The 26,507-nt window shown below is 44.1% G+C and overlaps 1 protein-coding gene across 1 annotated transcript; it reads right to left on the bottom strand.

The window, feature by feature from the left end:
• Positions 1 to 240: 240 nt before the first annotated feature.
• sgpp1b (sphingosine-1-phosphate phosphatase 1b) lies at positions 241 to 26,266 on the bottom strand. The gene is made up of 3 exons (XM_020713811.3): positions 25,288 to 26,266; positions 15,035 to 15,124; positions 241 to 3,565 (listed from the first exon to the last, which is right to left on the bottom strand). The coding sequence occupies exons 1-3, from the start codon at positions 25,978 to 25,980 to the stop codon at positions 3,014 to 3,016; spliced, it is 1,335 nt and encodes a 444-aa protein (XP_020569470.1). The 5' UTR covers positions 25,981 to 26,266; the 3' UTR covers positions 241 to 3,013.
• Between the last annotated feature and the right edge of the window lie 241 nt (positions 26,267 to 26,507).

The following is a 26,507-nucleotide window of genomic DNA, read 5'->3' as shown; positions in this document are numbered from 1 at the left end:
TTTACACATCTTTATGGTCATCATTTCTGATTACTTTAAGAAAGATTGTGGGTTTTTGTGTTTTACTCTATGATGAATTGTAATTGTCTTGTGTGATTCATCTTTTCATTGAGTGTTATTTTGTAGTTAGTGCAGTCATTTCACATTGAGAAGTCTCCGGTTCAAATCCCATCTGGATCCTTGATGTAGATGGGATGCAGCACAGCTCATCCAAATGAAGGATGCTCAGACAAAAACAGATCCAAACAAATAAAAAGATTTATTAAATTTGTTGTTTACACTTAGTGGTCATTTCATTTAGTTGATTTTTTTTCCCCCTCAAGATACCCGCCTCCTCCTCCTGCAGCTGCGGAGCACCTGAACAGATTAGGAATCCTCTCTGACTGCAGGAGGAACACCCCAGCAGCAGTTTGGAATGATAGTCAGGAATCATCACAGGGAAAAAAAACAAACACTTCTGTTGTGCAAACAGGTTCAAATCCAAAACGTCTGACATCAGCCAACGTCCAGTGGAGGCAGTGATTTCCCAGGAATCTCCACTAAAGTCTGAATGGTTTTCTGCAAAGTGCAAAAAGGCAAAACGCTCAGAGCAAACTCATTTTCACTGAAGGAAGGCGCTTCTTCCTGAAGGATGAAGGCACAGACGGCAAATCAGTGCAGGAACAAGCTGCATCTTCTCTGGAAACCACAAAAAAAAAAATCAGCAGTCCTGCAGGGCATCTGCTCCCTCAGAACCTGTGCACGGGTCGGACTGAAGCCACGTTCTGATTGGTGAAACCAAAACATTGAACATTTCTGTTTCTTACAGTAAACAAAACAAGTCTTCTAAATGCACCATGGAAATAATAGGAGAGATTGTACTTTTGGGAGAATTTTGTATGATGTGGCGAACCAAAGACAGAAATGATGACACGCCCCACAGATAGGTGGGGTTGCTGCTTTTGCCATGAGCCCCATCCTCCTCGCGCCGTCTCCTCGTCTTCATCCTCTTAGTAAAAACATTCACATCGGTTTTCACAGGAAGAAACGACCCGGAGAAGAGTCTTCTGATGAGAAACTGAAGATTTGTGGTTTTCATGGTAATATAAGGGGTGGGGCATTGTGGAAACAGTGCATTTACATCTTAACAGTACCACACACACATGCACGCACACCTGCTTGGCAGGCGCATAGAGACCAAAAAAAAAAAAAAAAATCTCTGCATTCCTCTTGAAGCTGCAAAATAGCGGCACTTGAATGCAGCATTGCTGGAAAACAAGGCACTTCAGGCAACCTGAAGGAGGCGCCCAACTCCTCTGGCATCTGTAAAGACAGACAGGCAGACAGACGAGGTCTTCACTGACATCAGCTGGACTGGGAAAAACCAACTTCATCCTCCTCTGCCTCATAGGAGGTTGTGGGCTTAGTGCAAGTAGAGGAAGAGTGTCAGAAGGTGGCCCCACAGGGAGGAAGCAGGTGAGTCACAGTTTACGTCAGATCTCGGAGCTCCGCTCTAAATTCAAATATCTGGAGGTGAAAATAAGGTTCAAATCTGATGCTGAAACCTGATTGGACGCTCCTGACAGGTCTGGAGGAGGAGCGTGCGGGTTGGAAGGCTGCAGCTTTCCGCCTGTGCTGGTCTGGAAATGTTGGAGTGTTCTTCTGGGCTCTGGCGTTACTAATGAGGGGTTAGGACTACAGCGCCCCCCTCCCTCACACCACTTAGCTAAATATGAGGCAAATCTTTGGTCACAAAGAAAAAGAAGAATTCTTCTGTTTGCATAGTTTGAGTGGTTTCCTGACCCCATATATCCCCCCCAAGTACTGAAGGAGTCACTTCTTGAAATGCTACGGCAGCTTTTCAACTTCATGAAGGCGGAAGTTTATGTGAGAAGGCAAAAGTGAAGCTTTGAGAATGTTCCTCAGCTGATGACGAGGAAGTCTGACTGAGAACGTTTGAAGGAGAACGCCAACATGTCCAGAACACCGCGGAAGCATCGAGCCCACGACATAACCCACAAACGTTTCCAGAACAATGTCGGAAGAAGGACTGAGTGATGGGGCAGCTCTGCATCGTCCATTGGCTGTAAATGACAACTGGACCGAGTGAGTCCTCCCCCCTTACATCCCAAATAGGAAGTACCAGCGGGCTCCAAAAAGCCAAAATCACTCAGTGTCACTCAGACACTCTATTGGTCAGAATAACTGCTCTGATACCTTTTACCATGTTTTTGCTAATCCTAATTTTTACTTTTTTTTGTAGTTCAAGTTATTCAAGCTATAAACTGGCCAATCAGACGCCTTGATAGATAAACGTCGAACAATCTAACTATTTGACAGATTCTCTTCAAAAGGTAGTCGTGTGGCCCGCCAACAAGCTTGCTCCTGATTAACAAGCGGTTGCCATAGAAACAATGACCAGTCCATTGACATCTGGTTCCAACATGGCGGCATCCGTATTGTGAAAAAAAAGGCAACTGAACTGACATTTTTGGTTGTCTATGGGTGACGCCAAACTCACTCAGTCCAGTTCTCATCTACAGTCTGTAGTACTGTACAGTATCTACAGTACTGATAAACTGCTCCTGAACATTAACAGTAACCCCCACCCACCCCACCCCCCGACCCTAAAAAAAAAAAAAGACAAGAATGTGCTTGTAATCAGTGACACCCCCCCCCCGGAGATCTATACTGCTAAAAAGACGAGTTAAACCGTCCAACAAACATTCTACTGAAAAATGTGACAGTACACCCCCCTCTCAGGTCACAGAAGCTCCCTTAAACCAGGGGACGTTAGTGCTCAGGTGACGACAGATTTTAGGCCAAGACTGTCGCGTTGCTTTGATCTTCTGAGCTGTGGAAATTCTTCCCGTGGATTTGGTCTGGGTCGTGTGATGCAGATAGATCAGTTTTTATCTTGTGCAACTCTGCAGGTCAAAAGGATCCACAGAAAACCTGTTTTGGATGAATTCCGGCACTGCAACCAGGAACAACCCTCTGAAGGCCAAGCCAGCGCCGGAACCGAAACCTCAGGTCAGTGGAACTGCAGGAAGCCGAACAGCAGCGGGACCAGGAAGAGGACGTTGAAGCCCATGGTCCCGTAAACGATGTAGCGGTAGGGCAGCTCCACCTCCATGTGCTGCCGGGCCTTCCTCGTGTCCCCCCCAGGCACCCCCACCAGCCAGCACACCAGAGGGATGGTGACAGCCTTCATGAGCGCTCGAGTGACCATCAGAACCAGAACTCCAAGTACGAAGCGCAGCATGGCCGCGCCCACCAGGCCGCTGCTGAGGACTGGCATGGTGAGTGGCACCTGGTCCGCTCTCAGGTCCGGGATCAAACCCAAACGATAGTTGACTTGGGAAGCCAAGGCAATGCCGGCACCTGAGCCCAGAATCTGAGCAGTGTCGCCCCTTGAAGTGCTCCAGGTGTCTAAAGTGAAGGACAAAAGGCCCAGACCCACGTGGAGGAAGAGGATGACGAGGGGAGCGAAGCGGCTGGTCAGGTTGAAGGTGTCAACAGGTTCCAAGGCCGGCAGGATGAACTGGAGGAGGACAACGGTGTACAGGAATCCTGCGATGACATCCTGCAGAACCAAAACACAAGCAGAGCGAGCTGAGTGTCCCTCAATTATTTCAGTTTGAAGGTGCTTTTATTCTGAAGGAAACAGGAAGCTAAGACGTGTTGACAGAAAGGATAAAGCATGGATTGCATGGCAGCGGGTGCACAGGTCATCATGGCTGTCCCACAGAGATTCCAGAACGCGCAGCCTTTTGGATCATAACGGGAACTCATTCAGAATCTGATTAATATTTTTCCTTCAAACTTTAATATGTTACTGAAGTTTCTGAACTTGATCCATCCATTCTTGCACTGTTCATACTGTTCATACATGGTGCATCACTCCTGAAGTCCAATTTGGGTCTTTTGTGACGTCTTATCTCTGAAGGTAACATCCAGACACTGATCAGTTTGGTTCTGTTAAACAGCACGTTCAGTGTTTTTTTTTCACTGGACCACATGTCTATAATAAAGTTATTATCATAAATTATCCATCTAAGCCCATACCAGTATAGGGATATACCAAACCAAACGGCGTCCCAACGGTTCGGCTCTGATCTCATGATTGTCATAATTTCTGCTAACTATTTTCTATTCAATCAAACTTTATACCAGGGGTGGCGAACACGCGGCTCTCGAGCCGTATGCAGCTCTTGGCCAATGAGCGTGCGGCTCTTTGCGTCTCATCATATTTTCTATATACTGTGCCTCATTTCATTATTTTTTGGTCAAAACGGTGAAATTCAGAGTATAAAGATAAACACAGGACGTTTCTGGAAGAACGGGAAGATTTGTACTTTTTTCACTGAACAGAGTAGCAAGTCACGATGTTTTCATTATAAGCCTTTGGAAGCAGTAAAATAGTTCATGGCAGAAAAGAACAAAACTTATCCCGGAGAAAATTAAAAACTCTTCCTGATCATCTGACACAAATTGTCTCCTTTATAACAAATTAAAGCTTTTCAAAGTGCACATTCAAAACGGCCATCATTCCACTCTCCTTTGCGGAGCTCACAGCAGAAAGCTGCAATCCAAATGAATAAAGCGCATAACTTGATGCTGCTTGCACAACTGGACGGAAACAACCGCAGATCACTTTTCTCATGGATCCTTTAATGCAGAGACTGACTGCCTGAGATCCCCGCTAGTCACTGATGAGGCAGCGAGCGTACCGGAGATGATTGAGCTGAAATCGATCTGAAAGAAGGCCCTGTTACGTTTTGGAGAACGGAGAAATACCCGTGTGCAATCTGCTGTCGATGTTCTCCTCAATATATGTCTGCCAGTCCCTGTTTATCACCTTGAAACACGTGAAATCAAGGCATCGGTCCGTTCTGACCGACACTCACGTAAAGGAACTGATCAGAGAGGCTACGACTGGGCTGGGGGTTAGCCCTGCATTCGGCCACTAAGGATCATGGGAAGTGGGGAATCTTGAATGCAAAACCATGAGCCAGGGAGCTGCTAGCAGAAGACACTTGCATGCCGTTTGGCTTGATGTGTGTGTTCAGGTCAATGGGCTCTTAATGTGGACATGGGGGGGCGCAAGTAAGGCAGCCAGTTTAATGGTAACTTAGCACTTGTTTGCTTACTACATTGATGAATGGATTGAGTTATTGCAATGTATTAACATTTAATAAATTATTTGCTTTTGATGCAAAAAGTCAGTCATTCAATTTTAAATAAAAAAACATATAAAAGCCAGATAATCTAATGAAGGTAAAAATTAATTTAAGTTGCACACAACTGAAATGTAATGTATTGAATGTGTTATGTGTTATGGAAAAGAATACGGCTTTAATTGCATGTTAGTGTGTACGTCTTGGCAGGTCAGTGTGTGGTGTGGCTCTTTGACCCTCACAGTGAAAAAATTTGGCTCTTGGTGTCAAACTTGTTCGCCACCCCTGCTTTATACGAACAACACAAATGACCACCGGGTTCTTTTTCCCTGGTTTTTTGTACAGCAGATTTCTGACAGAGCTTTTGTCCTCCAGACGGCAGAAAAGCAGAGGAGACGTGGCGAGATCGTTGACTGTAGAACAACTGGACTGAGTGACTCCTCCCCTCCTGGCGTTCTAAACAGGAAGTGTCCCCAAGAAGCCAAAATTTCATAGAAAGATAAACGGTTATTACTCAGTCATTCTATTGGTCAGAACAACCAATCTTGCTCCGCTACCCTTTTTTGACCCGCTCACGTTCCAGCCAACGTTCATGTGAACAAAGTTTGGTTTGTTTTCTCTTTCTTCAGAAGCTAAAATACTGTTTCCCCTCCAGCTGCCTGGTCTAGACCCACAGCTGGCAGTACAAACCATGACACCAGTGTTATGAATAAATCAGGAATCCAAAAAGGAATCAGAGGAATCGTCATTCATTTGAAATTCAGCAGCTGAACCTTGACACACCAGATGGCTGTGGATCAGCGTGTATAACACTGGTTTGATTCCACCAGCTCCATCAGGGTGATGCATTTTGTAAAGGCGGCAGTCTGAACTCTGATGGCAGCTTTCCAAACACCACGTGTCCTCCGACGGGGACCAAAAGGTCATAAACTTACACTACCAAACAGCCCCACCTCCTTTCTGCTTCACTAAAAGTGCCGGGGACAAAGATCATGGCGGTTCTGCTCTCCTGATTCGGCCCAGCAGTGTGGAATTACAGCGCGGCCCACATGCCGTCATGTCTTATGGTTCCTCATTAACCATCTCTGACATAATACCACCCACAATTCAGACAGACAAAGTCCAGCCTGGCATCACCTACCGTTTGGATAAGACAGAGGTCAAAGGCTGACACTTACACAACACGTTGTCTTTTTTCTGATTGTAAAAAATCTGCATCTGAAAACTGTAAACAATGGAAACAAACAGGAGGGGCAGGAAAAAACCGCACCTCCCGGTGGTCGTTGGCTTTTTCTAGCCTCTTTAAGCCGTTCAAACGTTTAGTTAGAGAGAGCTCTCTCCAGGGTCACATGACACGTGGCAGGAATTTGAGCTGAATTATGAAACTTTAATGCATCGTTTGTTGCCCCGCGGGGCTCCTCTGTCAGTCTTCCCAGACACTGGACCTTCTGCTCAGGTCCACCGGTGGATCGGATGGGAATGGTGAACATGTTCACACCTTTATGCACTTGGTCTGCTTTCACAATGACTGGACCCCCCCACCCAACAAGGACACATCATGCTCTTACAACTTTAGGAGCGTCTAAAATAAACGTGGAGAGAAAACAAGCATGATGACAAAAACCAGCGAGTCTTCATATCATCATGCAATCTTACATCACCTCTACCCAAAATTTCACATTTTTCAACCTTTATGTGATTACCGTGTCTTTTAGAGTACAAGGCACGTTTTGTGCATAGTTTAGCCGGGGGGTGCAACATCTACTCAGGTGGGACAAAAATCAATAGCAACAACCACCAGAGGGCAGTGTGGGCATCAGTATTTGCTACTGACAGAAGACGCGCCGCTCAGTTTCACGCCGGCTGTGGCAGAATTGTTCCAAAGCGACACAGAGGATGAAGATTTCTACGGTTTTAGATATATGAAAGAGTTTACTTGTTAGCTTGTTCTTTCTGCTATAGCTATCTGAATACTTGTTCATATGTTGCGCTAATATACTAGATGCCTCCAATCTTTCATAAAGCTAAATAAGCATCAACATGTTACGGAAGTGAAGCGTGCATATATTCAGGCTATTCTTGTTATCTAATCCATTAATATATCCATTAATATGATTAACCTTTTAAGATAAAATGTTGGTTCTTTGTTGAATAAAATTCTCCAGTTTTCTTCATTATGCATTTTCTGGATACTTATACACCAAAGCAACTCATAGTCCGAAAAACACTGCACTTTTTTCCCCTCCGATTGGCAGTCTTTGTTTTTGTTTTGCTTATGTCACTTCCTTTATGTGAGCATTCCTCTAAAAATCTGCACTCTGAGCACCAACCCCTCCCAATTCACAAAGATAAGGGTGTTCTCACTGATATAGATAAATGGGGAACAGCCCCTTCCAGGAAGAGTCTGAGCTGCCAGTACCACCTCCAGGCTGACACACATCTGTTTTCTCCATGGAGCTAGCGTTGCTTCGGCAAAATGTTTTCCTTTTCCATTCATCTTCTTCCGTTCATCCAGGACCGGGTTGCAGGGGCAACAGTCTAAGCCAGGGGTACCGAATACCAGGCCTTGAGGGCCGGCCTCCTGCTAGTGTTCCAGAAACCCTGCCATTATCTGCTGTTGATTACTTGGATCAGGTGTGTTTAGCTAATAAGGGGCTTCAATGGCAGGATGGTTGGAAAACATGTAGGACAAGGTGCCCTCGAGGCCTGGATTTGGGCACCCCTGGTCTAAGCAACTTCCCTCTCCCTGGCCACTTCCTCCAGCTCCTCTGGGAGGACCCAAAGACATTCCCAGGCCAGCCAAGATACATAGTCTTTCCAGCTTGTCCTCGGTCTCCCCTGGGGCCTCTGCCCAGTGGGGCATGCCAGGAGGCATCCGGGTGCCCAGATGCCTCCTGGCATGCCCGAGCCACCTCAACTGGCTCCTCTGGATATGGAGGAGCAGCTGCTCTACTCTAAACTCTATCCGGGTGGCCGAGCTTCTCACTCTATCTCTGAGGGAGCGCCCAGCCAACCTATGGAGGTAGCTCATTTCAGCCGCTTGTATTTGAGACCAGAGCTCATGACCAAAGGTGAGTATTGGAATGAAGATCGACCGGTAAATTGACTGGTGCCTCAGGGATCAAGTCGTCTTACTTAAATGAGCAGCAAAAACAACTCATAAAAAAATCATTCTTTAGTATCCCAAAGGTAATATATCATCATAAAAGCCGCTGCTTTTCTGCACTCTGAAAATGGATCTGATCAGCTGGTCTCTAAATTTGATCGACAAAGTATTTTCCACACTAAGGAACGGGAAAGCGGACCCTTCCTGCCCGGACGGCACCCACGCGGCTGGATACACCATCGATCCATGGGGCAAGTGGAGGCTGGTGTGCCTGGCCCAGCTGTCTGTGGAGGATGTCGAGGACGTGTACCTATTTGGATTTCTGATAATTGGATTCCTCGTAATTGGGATCGGAGGATTTCTAATTTATCAGGCGGTCTGGGAGCAGAAGATGGAGAGAGGCAATCAATCAAAGCTCCAGGGAAAGATTTTTCGGGGAGGAGAGACTCAGAATGAGAGACTTTCACAAGCGGATCAAAAGCTCTGTGCTTGTCTTGCCCACTTAAGCAGATTGCTTGAGACCCCTGAACTTGTGCGGAAGATGGATGCCACCTTGGAGCAAGTTTCTGCCCGGATTTGAGGGAAGACTGGGCTAAATTCACCCACTTCTCATTCGGATCAATCTCTGCCTCACACAAAGCGAAGAGCCAGTCAAGGACTTTGCCGGCAGCACAAACAACCTGCTGGCGCCCAAAAGTATTTTATCTAATCAGACTCCCCGAAGGAGCTATGGACAACTGTCCTTGGCTCCACCAAAACAAAGCCGCTTCTACAGAGTGGACTACAGCAGCTGTTCTTGAGGGTTGATAACTGCAACTCGCCCCCTCCCTGCTTGTCCTCGGCTTCCCAACCCCCTCCCTACCTCCTCTGTGAGCTGCCCGGAAGATGTGCCTGGCTCACGGAGCTGCACCTGATGGACAGACTCATGGGGGGCCCCCCACTCCCGTCCATCACCGTTCCCCCCCTGAGCCTCATGTACTGTGTCTTTGTCTGAATATGTGCTATTTGTGTTTAAAAGGTGTAGTTTTTTTTCTTGTATCAACACATTGTACGCAGTGTAGGGATACGACTTTTTTTTGTCACCAAACCCAACCCCCGGCCCTCTTCGTGGTCCATCTGCATGCTATACAAAGGTGCGCCGGCGCAGGTCATCTAAGGCGCTCGGCTGCATTGACCTCAGTAACCTCTCGAGATGTGTGTGTGTATCCTGTGCTGTTTGTCTGACCTTCTTCATCGAGATGTACTGGAACTGAGTTTCTCCTTGTTGGGATTAATAAAGTTTTCATTCATATACATGAACATAATTTTACACTAAAATGCTTAAGAAAAGCCTGATATACGCTATTTAAGAACCATTTCACAAAGTTGGCTCTGCATAGAAAGAAACATCAAATCAGCTAAAATTACTGCAGTCATAATCCTGGACAATCCATGTCCCTTTCAATAAACCTTGATTGTTTTGATGGTTTGTACCAGCCTGAGATAAATGTGAGTTCCCCTGAGACCAACCGTTACAAATGACCCAGAGGCATAGCTGAAGGTCTGTTTGGTTCAACAGAGCTTCATCTCAGCTCATCTGATCTGAACTGTCAGCGAGAACCATGTTTAGGATGTATACCAGGGGTGCTCATTACGTCGATCACCAACGACCAGTCGATCTTCAAAGACATGAGGGTAGATCACAGGCCAGCAAAGATAAATAGCCAAAAAAATAAAAGAGTACTTCTAAAAAATCCGTCAGCGAATCAAAATCCTCACCGAGAAGTACGGGACTTGATTGATATGCAGAACGGCCTATAAAACATCCTCTGATACATACGTCGCTGATTAAATACACTGAGCACAAATTCTGTCATCAGAAAGTCGCTACTTGCCCCGCGGCACGTCAAGTCCCTGGCAGAAGACCACTCCGGACGACTGGAGTGTTTCGCCCCATGAGTCTCCTCCTGCTCCGTAGTTCCCCCCTCTTTCCGTGTCATGCGCTCCTCCCGGAGCCAGCAGGCTCAAAAGCCATGCTCCCCCCATTGCACGGTTTACAGGAGATCATGACATACAATAGTCGCTGTTTCCTGTTTTTGTAATAAAACGCCTCATCTGTTAATACAAAAGTATCTTTGTGTACTCTTACTGTGTAGTTTTTTAATTATCAGTACATAAACAATGCGATGTATTAACTGTTCATAATACTATGTTTATTAAACAGTATTTTAGTCTCAAAATACCATATATACATATTTATACACACACACATATATGTGTGTGTGTATATATATATACACATTTGCTATATATATATATATATATATATATATATATATATATATATATATATATATATATATATATATATATATATATATATATATATATATATATATATATATATATATATATATATATATATATATATATATATATATATACACACACATTTGCATCTAGATCTTCAGGACATTGTCGTCTCAAAAGTAGTTCACATGCCAAAAAAAGCGTGAGCACCCCTGATGTATACGTTTTTCCATCTATAGCAAATATACGTCTGTTAAGAATAGTTAGAAACTCCCTTTAACTTTTTATTACACTAATGGTTCAAACTTAATTAATTAAGCATGTATTATCATTTCAAAATTATATTACATTTAAAGACAGCACACTGTTTTCTCACAGTTTCTTCTCATCCTCCCTTTTTCTTTTGTGCGTGCGCTCTGCTAAGCATCCGTGAGAGCCTCAGAGATATCTTTGTGTAACCTTGAAGCATCTTCGCCTGCAACAACCTGTGGGCGTGATTTTCACATCATTGTCCATCGTATGATCTTCTGAATATTCAAATGCAGGGTTTTTATACTAAGCCCCTTTTCCTGCACTTCGGAGTTCAGACTTAGAATGCATTATATTCATCTGTCTGTCCCCTTCGTTGTACGAAGTAAAACTTCCACAAAAAGATAAGTATTTGTCTCTGAGTCATTATTCATTCGTTTCTGTATGCAGGGAACTGTGGGTACGAACCTTAAACCTTCCTATTTACAGTCCTATATAGAAAAAACAGTTTCCACACAAACTCGTAGCAAACCCTCAGCCGTTGGGCAGGATCTGTTTGTGTCAGAGGAAGCTGTCCGGGCAGGAAGGTCTCAGTTCTCCGGGTGTCTGTTGTGGTGGCGCAGCAACATGTCAGAACAGCAGCACGTCTGTTATTACTGGGAACAGCAGGGTGGCTCGAAGAGAAACAGACTTTTAATTAAAACGTTCAACTATGGAAAAGTGTCAGCAAAGTTCAGTCAGGGTCTGGAGCTGTGGAGATTCCAGCCTTAGAACAGGGGAACTGCATGTTCTTACGGTGAATCCACAGAACCGCAGGCACAAAAATCTCCTCCAGCAGCTAAAGCTGTGGATCAGAGTTACAGCTTTAGCCAGTCTATCTGCTCATTCTTTGTGCTTGGATTAAATCTGTACGCTCCGCTGTGCCCCCTCCACCCCCCAACCCCACCCTAACCTCCTCATATTCAGCGCTGCCTGCAGAGAAAAGCAGAAAATGAGCGAGCAAGTTCCTGCAGGTTAAATCAGAGACTCCTCGCCGTTTGAGCTGCACCTCCACACACCCAGTTCAACTCAAAGCAGCCATTCACCTCCGGCGTTTTCCCAAAGCACAACATCAAACCAGGTCAAATTCATCGTCATTAAAACTGTTGTGGTCCAATTGGGTTCAAGATTTTTCCCACAATTCCACATTTTCCTCATGTATTTAAATGAGTCATTACAAAACAAAAGAGTCTGGAGGGAGTTTCCTCCTACAAAGCATCCGACGGGGGAGAGGAAAACTCAAGCAGAACCACTCAGAAAGGTGGTTTTGGGTCAGACCCCCCCCAAAAAAAAGCAGAAACAAGAAGCAAAACAGGGAACAAAAAAAGACTGGGAAGGAAAAAGGACTTTTAAAAGGCAAATGAAGGTCTACAGTGGAGGCTGATGGGAAAACTGTTCATAAGCATTAACTGTATATGAGAACTGGAGTGAGTGACCCCTCCCCCCTGGCGTTCCAAACAGGAAGTTGCTGCCAAAGTCCCACAGACTTCTAAAGAGAAATAAACATATGTTACACTCAGTCATTCTATTGGTCAGAAAAACTATTCTTCATCTGATACCTTTTTTCTTCTTAACATGTTCTTCTTTTTTGTAGTTCAAGTCATTCATTCAGATGCCTCAATAGAAGTAGGTGGCCTCATATTGAACAATCGAAACATTTAATTGTCAGATTCTCTTTAAGTGGTACGAGAGTGGCCATCTAACGAGCTCACTCCTAATTAGCAAGCAACTGTTCAGTCTTCTTTCACTTCTAATGTTTCACTGACAATGTTTTTACGCTGGATGCCCTTCCTGACGCAACCCTCTCAATCCAACCGGGCTTGGTACCGGCCCAGCAGCAGAGAACAGAATAGGGAGCAGCCCGGATTCGAACCCTGGTTTAACGCACGGAAGGCGCCGCAAACCAGCACGAGCTAAACCGAAAAAAAAATAAGTAACTGCTTTGTCAAGGTTTGATGTTTAACATCTGTACAGTAAAAGCTTTAACAGTCATAGTTTGGTAAAAGGCTCAGGTGAACGTTTGAAAGTCTGTGTTTTTAGTTTCATGGAATTGTGGGTTTTCTAGCGACGAGGACCTTTAGTCAATCGTGCGAAACAGCAAAGAACTTTCTGCTTATTCCTCTGTAGACACCATGACCATGTCTGCATGTCTGTCTGTGTAAAAAATACACCAAGAAAATCCTGAAGAAAGCCGATCCGTCAGCTGTTATCTGAGAAAAGGTGGAACCTGATCGATGAAGAGTATTCCACTTCATCGCTGAGCAATAAGGTGACATAGAGCAGTGTTTTTCAACCTTTTATGAGCCAAGGAACACTTTATCCTCAACAACAATCCCGCGGCACACCAGCATCCAAAACTGAAAAAAGGAGAAACTCTATAGTCTGTATTTATGTACAGTCCCTCCGCAATCCCATGTGCATTTTTGTGATAATTGTGGCAGAAAAAGCAGGAAGCTGCAGCTGTTTTTTCTAAAAGTTGTAATAAAAGTTAAGTTAGTTTTCAGTAATAATTTTCAACTAAATTATTGAAATTTTACCCTGGTAGTTGTTTTTCCCCCCAGTTTATTAACATGCAATTTTATGTAACCTAAAAAAAAAACAAATATATTCTTTCTAAAAATGTGATTTATTTTTTTAAATGTTTTATTTTTTTAATGTTGGTGCAAAGGCAACTGTAATTTTTGAACAATATGATCACAATATGTTTGATAAATTTACACAAAAAGACTAACATAATATTTATGTTTTCTATAGCTGCACAAAAAGTAAACATGTTGAAGTTTTATTAGATTTTCTTTTGTCTTAATCAAAGATGAAGTCTTTGAAAACTTTAACACAAATGTTTTATTCCTTTTTAGATGATTAAATTGTTTCAGTTTAGTTTAATTGTGTCTGTTGGCCACTTCACCTCAATCCTGTTTCTTAAATGTTGTTATTACTTCTACTTGGGTTAACTTTTCATTTTTCAAAAGTGACTGAAGTCTGAAAGCGAATTTGTCCTTAAATCCAGACGTTATTAGAAAAGTGTTTCAGTTAGAAAGATGACTTAGACCAAACTCTGGGATGTTTGGCTGTTAATAAACACAAACCTTGAAGGACAACTAAACTGTTGACCTCTGATTTCATCAAGAAGATTGAAAAACTGTTTGATGTGTGTCTGTTCTGGTTTAAGACGTTTAACAGGGAAGACTCATTGTGTGCCGAGACGCTGTCACTTCAACCCAATGCATCATGGGAGATGTAGTGATGTCAGACATCTCGCTTGTCTGAGCTTCATTGTTTTGTTCTCTTGCGGATTCTGTGGAAAGCTACACCGCTAAAGACGAGCTTTAGCTGGTCTTTTTGTTGGAACTGAGAGACTTTATGAGCAGAATCGGAACAAGGAAGTGAAGACTTTAACCACTTCTGATTGGTCAGACTGATGACGTTTGATTAAGCCTCCAAGAATGATTGGTGGAGACAATTAAAAGGCCGGGACTTTTCTGAAAACAGAGCTGAAGCTGCGCCTAAATCGCGGTACCGTCATTCTTATCAAAATGTCTTTAATAGAATCAAATAAACACCAAAAAAAAGTATTTTATGATCTTTCATATTCCTAACTACTTCGTGTTTTATTGGGGCCTGTTAGGATGAACACAGAGCTGATATCCTGGAGATGGGAAATGTTTTTGGATTAGCGAATTGGTAATTTCTCACGGCACACCTGACCATCTCTGTGCCGTGGTATACTGGTTTAAAAACACTGACATAGAAACCCCATAATGTTGAAATGTTTGGTGAAATAAACAGATGAAAGTCAATTTTTTACAACAAAGTTGTTTCTATTGTATCTTTCCATTTTCTGTTTGCTCTGTCAGAACTGGAGGATAGAAAGTCCCACTAAAATGAACTCAAGACTGTGTGTAGATCAACACATCCGTGGGTTTTAAACAGAACATAGGTCTGCTGATGCTTCTGCCTTTCAGGCTCAGTAATGTTAGCGTGGGGGTGTGAGGGGCTGTAAGCTAGTAGGAGAGCGCGTAAACAGACGGGTGACAGGAAGTGGGGGTGGGCTGGCTCAGCGCCAACAATTCACAACTCATAGGAGAATTTCTAATGAACTCCTGCCGTTCTGCACAAATGACATCCTAGCTAAATGACCCCTGGGATCGCTGATTTGTGGGTTTATTAAAATGTGAGTGTGCACGCTTACCAGCACGGAATGCATTCCCATGTAGATCCGGCTGGAACAGACCAGCAGACACCAGCAGAGAGCCAGGCCGAAGCCCAGAGAGGACGGGTACTGAGGAGAACAGAGAACACGCTCAGAGATGGAGATGCACGTCCAGCACCACCCACAGAAGAAGAAACTTTGTAGTCATGGTTACAGAAATCAGTTTAGCATCATGTCTTTTCTATTGACTGCATTAGAGAAACAAGTGACCCCTGCCGCCTGGAGCTCCAAACAGGAAGTGCCCGCTGGCTCCAAGAAGCCAAAATCCTATTGACTTCTACGGAGAACAGTTCTCAGGTAGTCAGTCAATGACTTATTAACCTCAGTGAGGATAATAGAGGTCAGGCTTTCCGTGAAAGTCAAACAGTTTATTTAAAGTGCTACAACCTTCCACCTCCTGATTAGAAGCTTTATATCTGTCAATTGCAAACAATTAGCTCATTAGAAAAGTTCTTCACCACATCAGAAGGGCACATCGATACAAGACAAAAACAAAACCTGTATCTTCCCACTCTACACAAAAATAATGATCGATTTTAAACCAAATATTATTTATTATATCAATAGACTTCTTTAATATAGAACAAGAACACCTGCCCACATGGACACCCCTCACAGGCTCAGCTCAATGGAATCTCCCAAAACCTTGAAAAGTTGTTCCAGCAGTTTGACAAACGTTTGTCTAAAACAGTAGTCAGCAAGCGGCTGACTACAGCGGCTCATTCCTCCCTGTGCTGCGGCTCTCTGTGTTTTTGTAAAATAACTATCATGTTCTAAGATTGTCGTGATGCCTTTAACACCTGTCTGCAGCTGTGAACGCCAACCAGAGTCTGTTATGGGATGGATGGAAAGTTCTTCTAAAAAGACAGTCAGTGGTAATCTTGAACGCCCAAAAAAAGCATTTTTTTTCCCTAGACTAAAACCAGCCATTTCTGCGTAAAATTAATTAAATTTGCGTTAGGGCGCCCCTACTATCCTGTCAACTATCTGCTATGATGTTGCTCTGTCTGTGTAGAACACGCTGGAGGGGGGGGGGGGGGGGGGGGGGGGGTTGCACGCAGGGGAAACATCTCGGAGCTGCAGAGGTGTGAACAGGTAGAGAGGCGGGGGCGGGGCTTAGACTCACCGCTTGTGAGTCCAGACCCGCAACAAACTAACAGCTGCTTCATGATAAAAAATAGTTCTCATCCATGAAATTAATATACTTTATTGGGGTAACTGGATTTAAAGAAAAAGAAAAATAGAAAGGAGTCTGCATCAAAGTGAATTTATTTCCATCATCTCACTCATCAAACACCTCTGGGTGTTGGACAGACGGAAAAGTCTATTCAAGGTTGTGTAAAATGGACAAAAGACCAAAGGAAACATAACGCTCATAAATAATTAAAATAAATAATTAAATAAATATCCTGACAGCATTTTGAATTAATACAAGTATTGCCAAATGAACTATCGCGATAGTTCGGCGAAACGATTTTTTTCTAACACCCTAGAGTTGCGGCTCCCTGTGCTTTCATTTCGGTGGGAAACTGATCCCAATGGCTCTTTGAGTGGTGCAGGTTGCCAACCCCTGGTCTAAAACCTTTAAGGCATGGGTCCTCAAACTGCAGCCCGGGGGCAGGACCCGACCATGCATTTGACCCGGCCCCCTTAATGATACCAGAGAGAGACCCTTTATCTTATCGTTTTTTTAGTTTTTTTTTAGCAAGGCCTCGTGATCGAGACTCATGGAAGCATGGAAAAGTAAAGCTAGTCAGCTAAACGACGGAAAGTCCCAAGAAGTAAATTCATTCAAGACTGTGGGTGCAACGTGTAACACGTTAAACCAATGAAGTTGACCCATGGCTAAACATCTAAGTGGCTTCATCACGATCATGATCCGGTCTGAGGCAACAGCCTCAAAGACGCTCCGGTCAGTGCCGTCAAAGCAGGCTTGTAGTTGGATCTTTGACTCATCCGACCATCTCTTCATGGTCCTCACTATGGTGTGGAGGTGATAAGGGGTCCCATTACATCTTTATGCTGTCATGATTATGCATTTAATGGATTCTATATTTACATGCATATTGGATTCCGAAATATGTTTGTTTTAGCTTTCGCCTATAGGTTGGGATGAGACGGACGAGGCAGTGGTCAGAAAGTGCCAAAGCAGCGTGGGAAACAGAGTTTTCTGATTCTTTTATCATAGTGTGGCAGTAGTCCAAACTGTTCAAGCCTCTGTTGGGACAGGTCTGTTTGTTTTTGGGTATTTCAACTTTTATTAGTTAAAATCCCTGAGAATAATAGGCAGAGTGAAGGTTTTTTTTTTTTTTCAACGTCTGTAATATGGTCGGAGAGTTGCTCTAACGCCTCCCTTACGCCTGTGGTGGAGTTGAACCACCGTGGCGAGAAGAAGGGCCTACAGTTTGTGAAGAAAGACGCCAGGTCTTCTTGTGACATCCATGCACCAACCTTAGTTTATAAAGAAACACGTTCCACCCCCCCAACAGCGCTGTGCTTCGGCAGATGTAGTTCGCCGTCTGGGATGACACTGACAAAAATAGTCTTTGTTACAACCGAATTCTGAAAGACGGCATTTGGAAAAAGTCAGAAAAACTTTGTTTTTCTAAAAAAATAGCAGTAAAAGTCGAGGCAAACTATATTTATCGTCTGTGTGAGCCAAAGATCAAAAAACAACGCTTCATTGCTATGTTGTGATAAATGCTCCTCTATCCCTCACCTTTGGTCTGGTGAACAGAACAGTGGGTTAACCCTTGTGCTATCCTAGGCACTTTAACATTGGGAGTTGGGTCATCTAGACACACTAGACAGTGCTCTGAACATTTTCTCTTCAATGATTTGTGATCTTCACTGGTGTCCATGAATTACATGAAATCTTTCCACCTTTATCCACCTTTGTCATGGTAGGGAGAACACGTCAATGCAAGGGTGAGGTCATAGGATAGCACAAGGGTTAATGAGGATCTGCACTCCTACATCGTCATGTTCAATGATGTCTCCCCTTTAGGGGTTTGCAGATGCTTCAATGTGATTCCATCCGCTCTCAGCAGAAGGTTCAGTTCAGTTGTTTGCAGACCAGAGAGATTTAGTGAAATAACTGAACGGAGTCAAACAGCGGAGAGCGGGAAAGCTGGAGGCCACAGCTCTGGAAAGGTCAAAGGGTTCGTCACTCATGACTCCGATTACTCGCTTTGAGAGTGAAAAAAGCTGGAAGGACTTTGATGGCTTTGATCTGGTCACATGGTCTATGAAACCTCCGACTCCTGCCAAGTACGTCTCTTTAGCTTCTACTCAAATGAACTTGACACAATGACCACAAGAACACACCCAGATTTCTGAGAATTTCTCTTGTGGTAAACAAAAAGCTGTGTCCAAAATGAAAAAGCTTTGAATTAACAAATACATGTGAATAGATTAAGTGATACATAATATTTAAGACATATTCTTTTAAAACAAGTCACACATGCGTAGGTAATCTGATGTTTACCTCAGAACTATGAGGTTCAGTTTGTGCCAAAAATATGAAAATACGTTTTTGCGTCCACTGTCAATGTCTTTGGTCCATTGTCTATGTCTACTGAACATGTTTTTGTGCCACTGTCTGTTTAGGTCTATTGTCTATAGGGTTGGGCGATGTCCCCTAAATTGGCAGTTGACGATGTTTGCAGTCAACCATCGGGATGGACGATGATATCGTCGGGGGGGGGGGGGCTATTTTTAATTTTTCGTTCTTATATATATATATAATTGCCATTCGTCATTTTACTTTATTTATTTTATTTCCCAAATAATGACTCATCCACGATGATCCAGTCTAAACTGAGGGAAGTGACTTTAAAAAAAAAATCAAATAAACAAAATAGAAAAGAAGTGGTCCGGTCCTGCGTTTGATTAGACCGGTGGAGCGAGCGACCGTGTCTCTAGCAGAGCAGACGGACTTAAAGTTTTGTGCTTTAGGGGAAGTAAGGATGCTTTGTTACGTGTGGGAGATTTAGGACTGTGATCCGTCCTGCAACCCACTGCGACTTGTCAATACTTTTAAGTTATTTAGAGTATGGCTTCAATTAAATCTGGTATTATTTAAAAGTCTTTTGAAAAATAACCGATCTTTATCAAACACATTGTTGGAAATCCGATGGATAAACGAGGAGCAGACGGCCCAAAAGAGTATTATACTGGTCCCGCGAGCGCCAACTCATGGTCAAATAAATACATAACAGATAAGAAAGAAAAGATCAAAATCCGGTCAGAGATTTTGACTGTTATTTCCATAATTGGTGACTCGACCCACTAAAATTTGAGATAATATCCTGAGAATATCCTGCAGAGAAAATCCTGTTTCTGGTGTTTTTAACATGTTCTTGTGACATTTTTCTTGTAATGGAGGACATAGTGTATAAAGACAATTAAGCTCAAAGTTGCATGTCTGAGTATTACTTTATTCAGAACATGATTTAGGAGCAGATAAAAAACATGGCATTTGAAAAAGCTTGTAGCAGTGATGCAGCAGTTACAGGTGGGCTAACAAAGTCCAATACGTCCACTTCTGGACCAATGGATCCATGTACAGTACAGACCAAACGTTTGGACACACCTTCTCATTCAAAGAGTTTTCTTTATTTTCATGACTATGAAAATTGTAGAGTCACACTAAAATTTGAGAAGGTAACTTCTCACTGACTTAAATCTTATCCATCACAGACACCCCTCAGTACAACACACAACTATATATGCAATAAAGCTGTTTAATTTATCATGACATTTTCATTTAAAGCTTCCTAACGTTTTTTTTTTTATTATATTCTTGTATTTTTTATTTATTCTTGATGTTTACTTCTTTTTGACTGAGTGCCAACGAAATTTCACTGTAGAAATACTCTGACAATAAAAATCTTTGAATCTTTGAAAACTTATCTTAGATGTTTTGTAAGGACTTTGAACACTCGAAATGAAGAGACAAATGCCATTGTATTCATTAAACAATAACACTTTTACTACATTTTCAGTTATATTTTAGAAGACTTAAATAATAGTTTAATCATCAGACTTAATTATAGTGATTCTCAAAATAACTTAAAACAAATGGCAAGAGTCGCTTCGGGACCGTGACACCCCCCCCCCCCCCCCCATTTTTAACTTTGGCAAAATTCGAAAAAACAACAAGACCTAAGTTACGACACGTCATAGGGAAACGAACGTAGCTAACGACACAAGCAACGGTTGCTAAGGACTTTCCTGACGACGTAGTGAGACGACAGGGAATAACAATAATAACAAAGACAAATGCAAAGTTTTAAACATAACGCATGACCCAATGTTCAATGAACTCGTTCAGTAGACATGGACAATGAACCAAAGACATAGAAAGTGGACACAAAAACATATCTTTGGCACAAACGGAACCTCATACACTACAGAACATGCTGACAAACAAGTTAGTGTGAAACCGAAAAAAGGAAATAAAGTCTTCTGGGTTTAATTTCTCATGACGCTGCGGTGGTCGAGCGAGCTTTAGCATTATTGAGGAGAGAGAGGGTCGGCTGACAGAAAAAGATAAATGCCCTTATTTCTTCACAGCTGCTTTTCTTTAAGGAACAAAAACCGAACGTTTGCAGAAATGAGGAACACCAGGGCAGTTTTCTAGAATCTCTCACGCTCCTGATGAATGCAGTCTACAGACCCACTGCAGAGAAAATCCTGTTTTTGGTGTTTTTAACATGTTCTTGTGACATTTTTCTTGTAATGGAGGACATAGTGTATAAAGACAATTAAGCTCAAAGTTGCATGTCTGAGTATTACTTTATTCAGAACATGATTTAGGAGCAGATAAAAAACATGGCATTTGAAAAAGCTTGTAGCAGTGATGCAGCAGTTACAGAAGGTGGGCTAACAAAGTCCAATACGTCCACTTCTGGACCAATGGATCCATGTACAGTACAGACCAAACGTTTGGACACACCTTGTCATTCAAAGAGTTGTCTTTATTTTCTTGACTATGAAAATTGTAGAGTCACACTGAAGTCAACAAAACTATTAATTAACATGTGGAATTATATACATAACAAAAAAGTGTGAAACAACTGAAAATATGTCATATTTTAGGTTCTTCATAGTAGCCACCTTTTGCTTTGATTACTGCTTTGAACACTCTTGGCATTCTCTTGATGAGCTTCTAGAGGTAGTCACCTGAAATGGTCTCCAACAGTCTTGAAGGAGTTCCCAGAGATGCTTAGCACTTGTTGGCCCTTTTGCCTTCACTCTGCTGTCCAGCTCACCCCAAACCATCTGGATCAGGTTCAGGTCCGGTGACTGTGGAGGCCAGGTCATCTGGCGAAGCCCCCCCATCACTCTCCTTGGTTTAAATACCCCTTACACAGCCTGGAGGTGTGTTTGGGGTCATTATCCTATTGAAAATTAAATGATGGTCCAACTAAACGCAAGATGCTGTGGTAGCCATGCTGGTTCAGTATGCTTTCAATTTGGAATGGATCCCCAACGGTGTCACCAGCAAAGCACCCCCACACCATCACACCTCCTCCTCCATGCTTCACAGTGGGAACCAGGCATGTAGAGTCCATCGTTCACCTTTTCTGCGTTGCACAAAGACTCGGTGGTTGGAACCAAAAATCTCCAATTTGGACTCATCAGACCAAAGCACAGATTTCCACTGGTCTAATGTCCATTCCTTGTGTTCTTTAGTCCAAACAAGTCTCTTCTGCTTGTTGCCTTTCTCTAGCAGTGGTTTCCTAGCAGATATTCTACCATGAAGGCCTGATTCACACAGTCTCCTTTGAACAGTTGTTGTAGAGATGTGTCTGCTGCTAGAACTCTGTGTGCCATTGACCTGCTCTCTAATCTGAGCTGCTGTTAACCTGCCATTTCTGAGGCTGGTGACTCGGATGAACTTATCCTCTGCAGCAGAGGTGACTCTTGGTCTTACTTTGCTGGGGTGGTCCGCATGTGAGCCAGTTTCTTTGTAGCACTTGATGGTTTTTGTGACTGCACTTGGGGACGCTTTCAAAGTTTTCCCAATTTTTGGGACTGACTGACTAAAGTAATGATGGCCACTTGTTCTGTACTTAGCTGCTTTTCTCTTGCCAAAATACAAATTCTAACAGTCTATTCAGTAGGACTATCAGCTGTGTATCCACCTGACTTCTGCACAACATAACTGATGGTCCCAACCCCATTAATAAGGCAAGAAATCACACTTGTTAAACCCGACAGGACACACCTGTGAAGTGAAAAATATTTCAGCTGACTACCTCTAGAAGCTCATCAAGAGAATGCCAAGAGTGCACAAAGCAGTAATCAAAGCAAAAGGTGGCTACTTTAAAGAACCTAGAATATGACATATTTTCAGTTGTTTCACACTTTGTTGTTATGTATATAATTCCACTTGTTAATTCATAGTTTTGTTGCCTTTAGTGTGACTCTACAATTTTCATAGTCATGAAAATAAAGAAAACTCTTTGAAGGAGAAGGTGTGTCCAAACTTTTGGTTTGTACTGTAGATCTATGCTTTCCTCGTCCGGACAGGTGATCTGGCTCAAAACTGTACGGCTGAGTAGCTCCAAAATTGCTGGCCAATTTTGTTGCACCAATAATGCTAGCTTGGGGGTGCAAGGGGCTGTAAGATAGGCGAAGAAAGCGTAAAAGGGATCATGGTAAGTGGGGGCCGAGTGAATTTCTAATGAACTCCTGCCGCCCTGCAGACAATATGTCCCAGAAAATGACACAGGTTTTTAGAATTTGCCTAAAAACTGAGTCATCTTTATTAAAAGACTGATTTGAAAATAGATTAAAAGATGATTGGAGAGGGACTTAATACATCATACTATGTCTAATGTTATTCTGTTTTTTGTAGATTTGCAGATGTGTGTAGTGTTTGTACATTAGATTATTGCTATTCTTTTTTTTTTATTAGCACCGTGGATTGAGAGGAAGGACATTTCACCTGCGCTGTATATCATGTGCATACAGTATATTTGACCTGGCTTTAAACCGTCCAGCTGGAACCAGAAACACGTTTGAAGATTATTAATCCTTCCAGTCTGGACGTGACCTTCACAGATGCTCCCTGGGTGACGTTTCTCCTCAGTACGACACATGCCGTCATCTGGAGACAAGTGATGGACCACTGAGTGAAAACTTCCCCTCAGACGGAGCGTCTGGACGGTTTTTTATACCCTTTTATACCAGGTTTAAAAAAAAATGAGGGCAAAATGAATTAAAGTCTGCAGACAAACTGTAAGGCTGGACATTCACCTGCAGGTCAACTTCCAGAGATAAAGGACTCCACCTTCACCATAAAAGTCCGCCTAGTTCCCGGAACCTTCAGCTCACAATGGAAACCGGGGTGTGTGCCGTTGCTCTGATAAACACCAATTCTCTCTGGCAGGAAAAGCCGCGGCGTTCCCACCTCCTACTATTCCTGCTCTAAGAAGGAAGTTCCTCACAAAGGCTCTTACCTCATTGTTCTCTGTTCAGCACAACAGCACTGCTGCCGCCCCCCATCATCTTCCCCATTTATAGCTGCTCCTCTTCACTTTTAAAATCCTTCCTTTTAATTTGGTGCGTGACTACTTTTTCCTGCACCTCATCTGAATCCAAACGTTCCCACTTAGCTTTAATGAGTCAGCAGGAAAACGTACACAGACGCACAAGAACCCAGCAGTGTGTGTGTGTGCGTGTGTGTGTGTGTGTGTGTGTGACAGAGAGAAAGAGAGAGAGAGAGAGAGAGAGAGAGAGAGAAGCCCCAAGAACAAGTGACTTCTGCTTCCGCTGGCTCCAGCCTTGCATTCACAACCGTTTCAACACGTCAGAAGTGAGAGAGACCTTTGGAGCTTTAAGACCCCCAGTGATGAAAATGCTGTTTTTGGGGTTTTTAAAACATGTTTTTGTGGTATATTTCTGATGATGGAGGACATGTAGAAAGAAAATCGTACTTATGACGTAGAAAATACGCTGGGCGGGCCATAAGCTCCCTTCTCTGCTCCATTCTGACAAATACATCCATGAACGTCTTTGTTTTCCTCGTCTGAGCTGGAATCAGGATCAAATCTGGACAGCAGGGTAGCTCCGATATTGCTGGCCATTTTTATTTGCGCCGATAATTTTAGGTAGGGAGTGTGAGGGGCTGTAAGCTAGTGGGAGAGCATGTTAACAGATGGTTGCTTCATGCCAGTGGTTCCACCCACAACTCAGAGGTGAATTTCTAATGAACTCCTGCTCCTCTACAGGAACTATGTCCTATAAAAAGGCCCAGGTTTATAAAGAAGATGGACAAAAAGTAGTGACCTTCCTTTCTCCAGCAGAAACGAGGACCCGGAGGCCAACCAGCCACCTTCATGTTATCTGACCCCCCCGCACACAGTCTAACTAAACTAAAACCTGTCAAGCGGATGACACCACCCAAACAAGAAAGACCCAACGGAAGAAAACACACAAACTCTAATAAAGGGTTTCTGAATTACACAGAGGTTTCTGTTACCTGGTTCATCACCCGGTTTAGGTCATGGTCCAGATCTGCCAAGACCAGATCCTGGCCGTGATAAGAGGCAGGTGAGTGTAAGGCAGAGAGACCTGAAAAACATCTAGGGTGGTTGGACCTGACAGTCGGCGGTCACGCACGACCCACTAAAACACATACACGAACAGACGCACCACGCTGCGAATGGTGGCCGTCCACCAGCGTCCCAAAGACCTGGATGGGGACACCTTTGGGCTCCTCGGCTCCTGCCTCGGTGCGGCCCACAGTCCTATAAAAGCAGCTCACATTTCCCAGCACAGGTAAGGCTGGACAAATGCACAGACACCTGGATGAAGACGACAATGAAGACCTTAGTCTGTTTGCAGCTAAAACCTGAGTCACTGACCAATCAACTCTGGGGAGAACCCTCACAGAACTCGCATGAACTCACCAACAAGACAAGAGTTTGTCATCCCACCGAACAACAAATAGAGGTCTTCTGCTTGACAGATTGGACCTGATGGGCTTTCACCATCCATCTTCAGAACAAGAGAATTCCTGTCAATCCTTCTGAGGTTCTCCCGTCACCAGAACTCCTTATCAAACACACTGAAGACCAGAAACAAACCAGCAAACTAAAGAGGATTTCACAATATGCCCTGATCCTCAGAGGTTCCTCGGGTTCTGCTTAAGAAGCCTCGTCAATCAGGAGTAGAGCAGCTCGACCCAGTCAGACTGGTTCCGGTCCACGGCTGCTTACCTCCCAGCGGCCGTCCGTCATGAAGAATAGGGAGAAGGGGATGGCCGTGCCCGACATTGCGTGGGTGGACGGCATGCTGTACTCGGAGTTGTAGAACACCTCCACCTTGACCACAGGTGGAGATGCGGGCCGGGACCAGCGGAGCAGGTCCTTGGTGCACTGACCCAGGTACATGACCCAGACCCAAACCATGACGAGCCTCCGGCCCACGAGCACGTCGATGTTCCACATGATGAAGGGGAAGAAGATGATGTAGAAGAGCTCGTTACCCAGCTCGGTTCCGAACGTGAACAGGTAGAACAGGAAGCGGTTTTCGATCACGAACTCCTGTCCGACGTCGCCCGTCAGCGAGTTCTTGCGCAGCGGCTTCACCGTGCTGCCATGATGCGGAGGATCCGGGATCCGTCCGGTGGTGCCGGTGGGCTCTCTGTGTGCAGCCGGCGCCCCGTTCTGAGCCACACGTTTAGGGTCCGTGTCCGTCCTCTGAGCCCCCGCAGCGGGCTTCCCCTCGCCCGCATTTTCGCTCCTGGTTCCCCGGGAGCCGTGACGAAGCCATGCCCCGTTCTGGTGCGTCTGCTGGGTCGGCTCCGGTGTCTTGAAAATCCCCCGAACTCCACAGAGGTGCTGGAAACGGGCCACCAGCTGCGGGTCCTGGAGACGGTCAAAGAGCTTCCGAACCTTCTCCATCATCATTCCCGCTCGGGTTTGACGACAGCCTCCGTCAGAACCAGAACAACTCTCACTTTGTCTGCTAGCTCCGCGGCTAACGTTAGCTGAAGAACGGCCGCATGTGTGCGGAGGCGTCCAGACCCGAACCCCGAACCGTTCCCGAGCCAGGCCAGTGCTGGTGATGTGGTTTAAAGGAAAATAACCCCCCCGAACGGAACCGGTTCTGTTTGACAGCTTTCCGGCTACGCTGCGGTCCCGCTATCCGCTCCTGAAATGACACCTTCACGGTCCCTGCGTGCGGCGTGCTCCCGCCACCTTCAGGTGCTGTCGGAAATTTGAATCCCCAACCTTTTCGATGCTTGATGATACCTTTGAGCGTGCCTGGAGTGTGTGCGTGTATGTTTACATGCTTATAACACCTTTTTCTGCTGTTTAAAGAGGGAATTATTAGAGACTTCCTGATCAAAACCATGGATCAGAAAGTTGCAGGCTAGCTGAGCTGCAGCTTGCAGACATAACCAGGAAGCGGAAACTCTGGTGTTGATTGTAAC

Source organism: Oryzias latipes, chromosome 22 (assembly GCF_053564925.1).
Source record: "Oryzias latipes strain Hd-rR chromosome 22, Olatipes_Hd-rR_3.1".
NCBI classification, from domain to species: domain Eukaryota; kingdom Metazoa; phylum Chordata; class Actinopteri; order Beloniformes; family Adrianichthyidae; genus Oryzias; species Oryzias latipes.
The sequence above is the reverse complement of the archived record's forward strand: the minus strand, read 5'-3'. Positions and strand labels throughout refer to the sequence as shown.

Coding starts and splice junctions, on each gene's coding strand:
- sgpp1b (XM_020713811.3), bottom strand. CDS start 25,980: ATGATGATGGAGAAGGTTCGGAAGCTCTTTGACCGTCTCCAGGACCCG. Junction 15,125..25,287: donor TGACGGACGGCCGCTGGGAG/GTAAGCAGCCGT, acceptor TGTTCTCCTCAG/TACCCGTCCTCTCTGGGCTT. Junction 3,566..15,034: donor TGGGAATGCATTCCGTGCTG/GTAAGCGTGCAC, acceptor TTGGTTCTGCAG/GATGTCATCGCAGGATTCCT.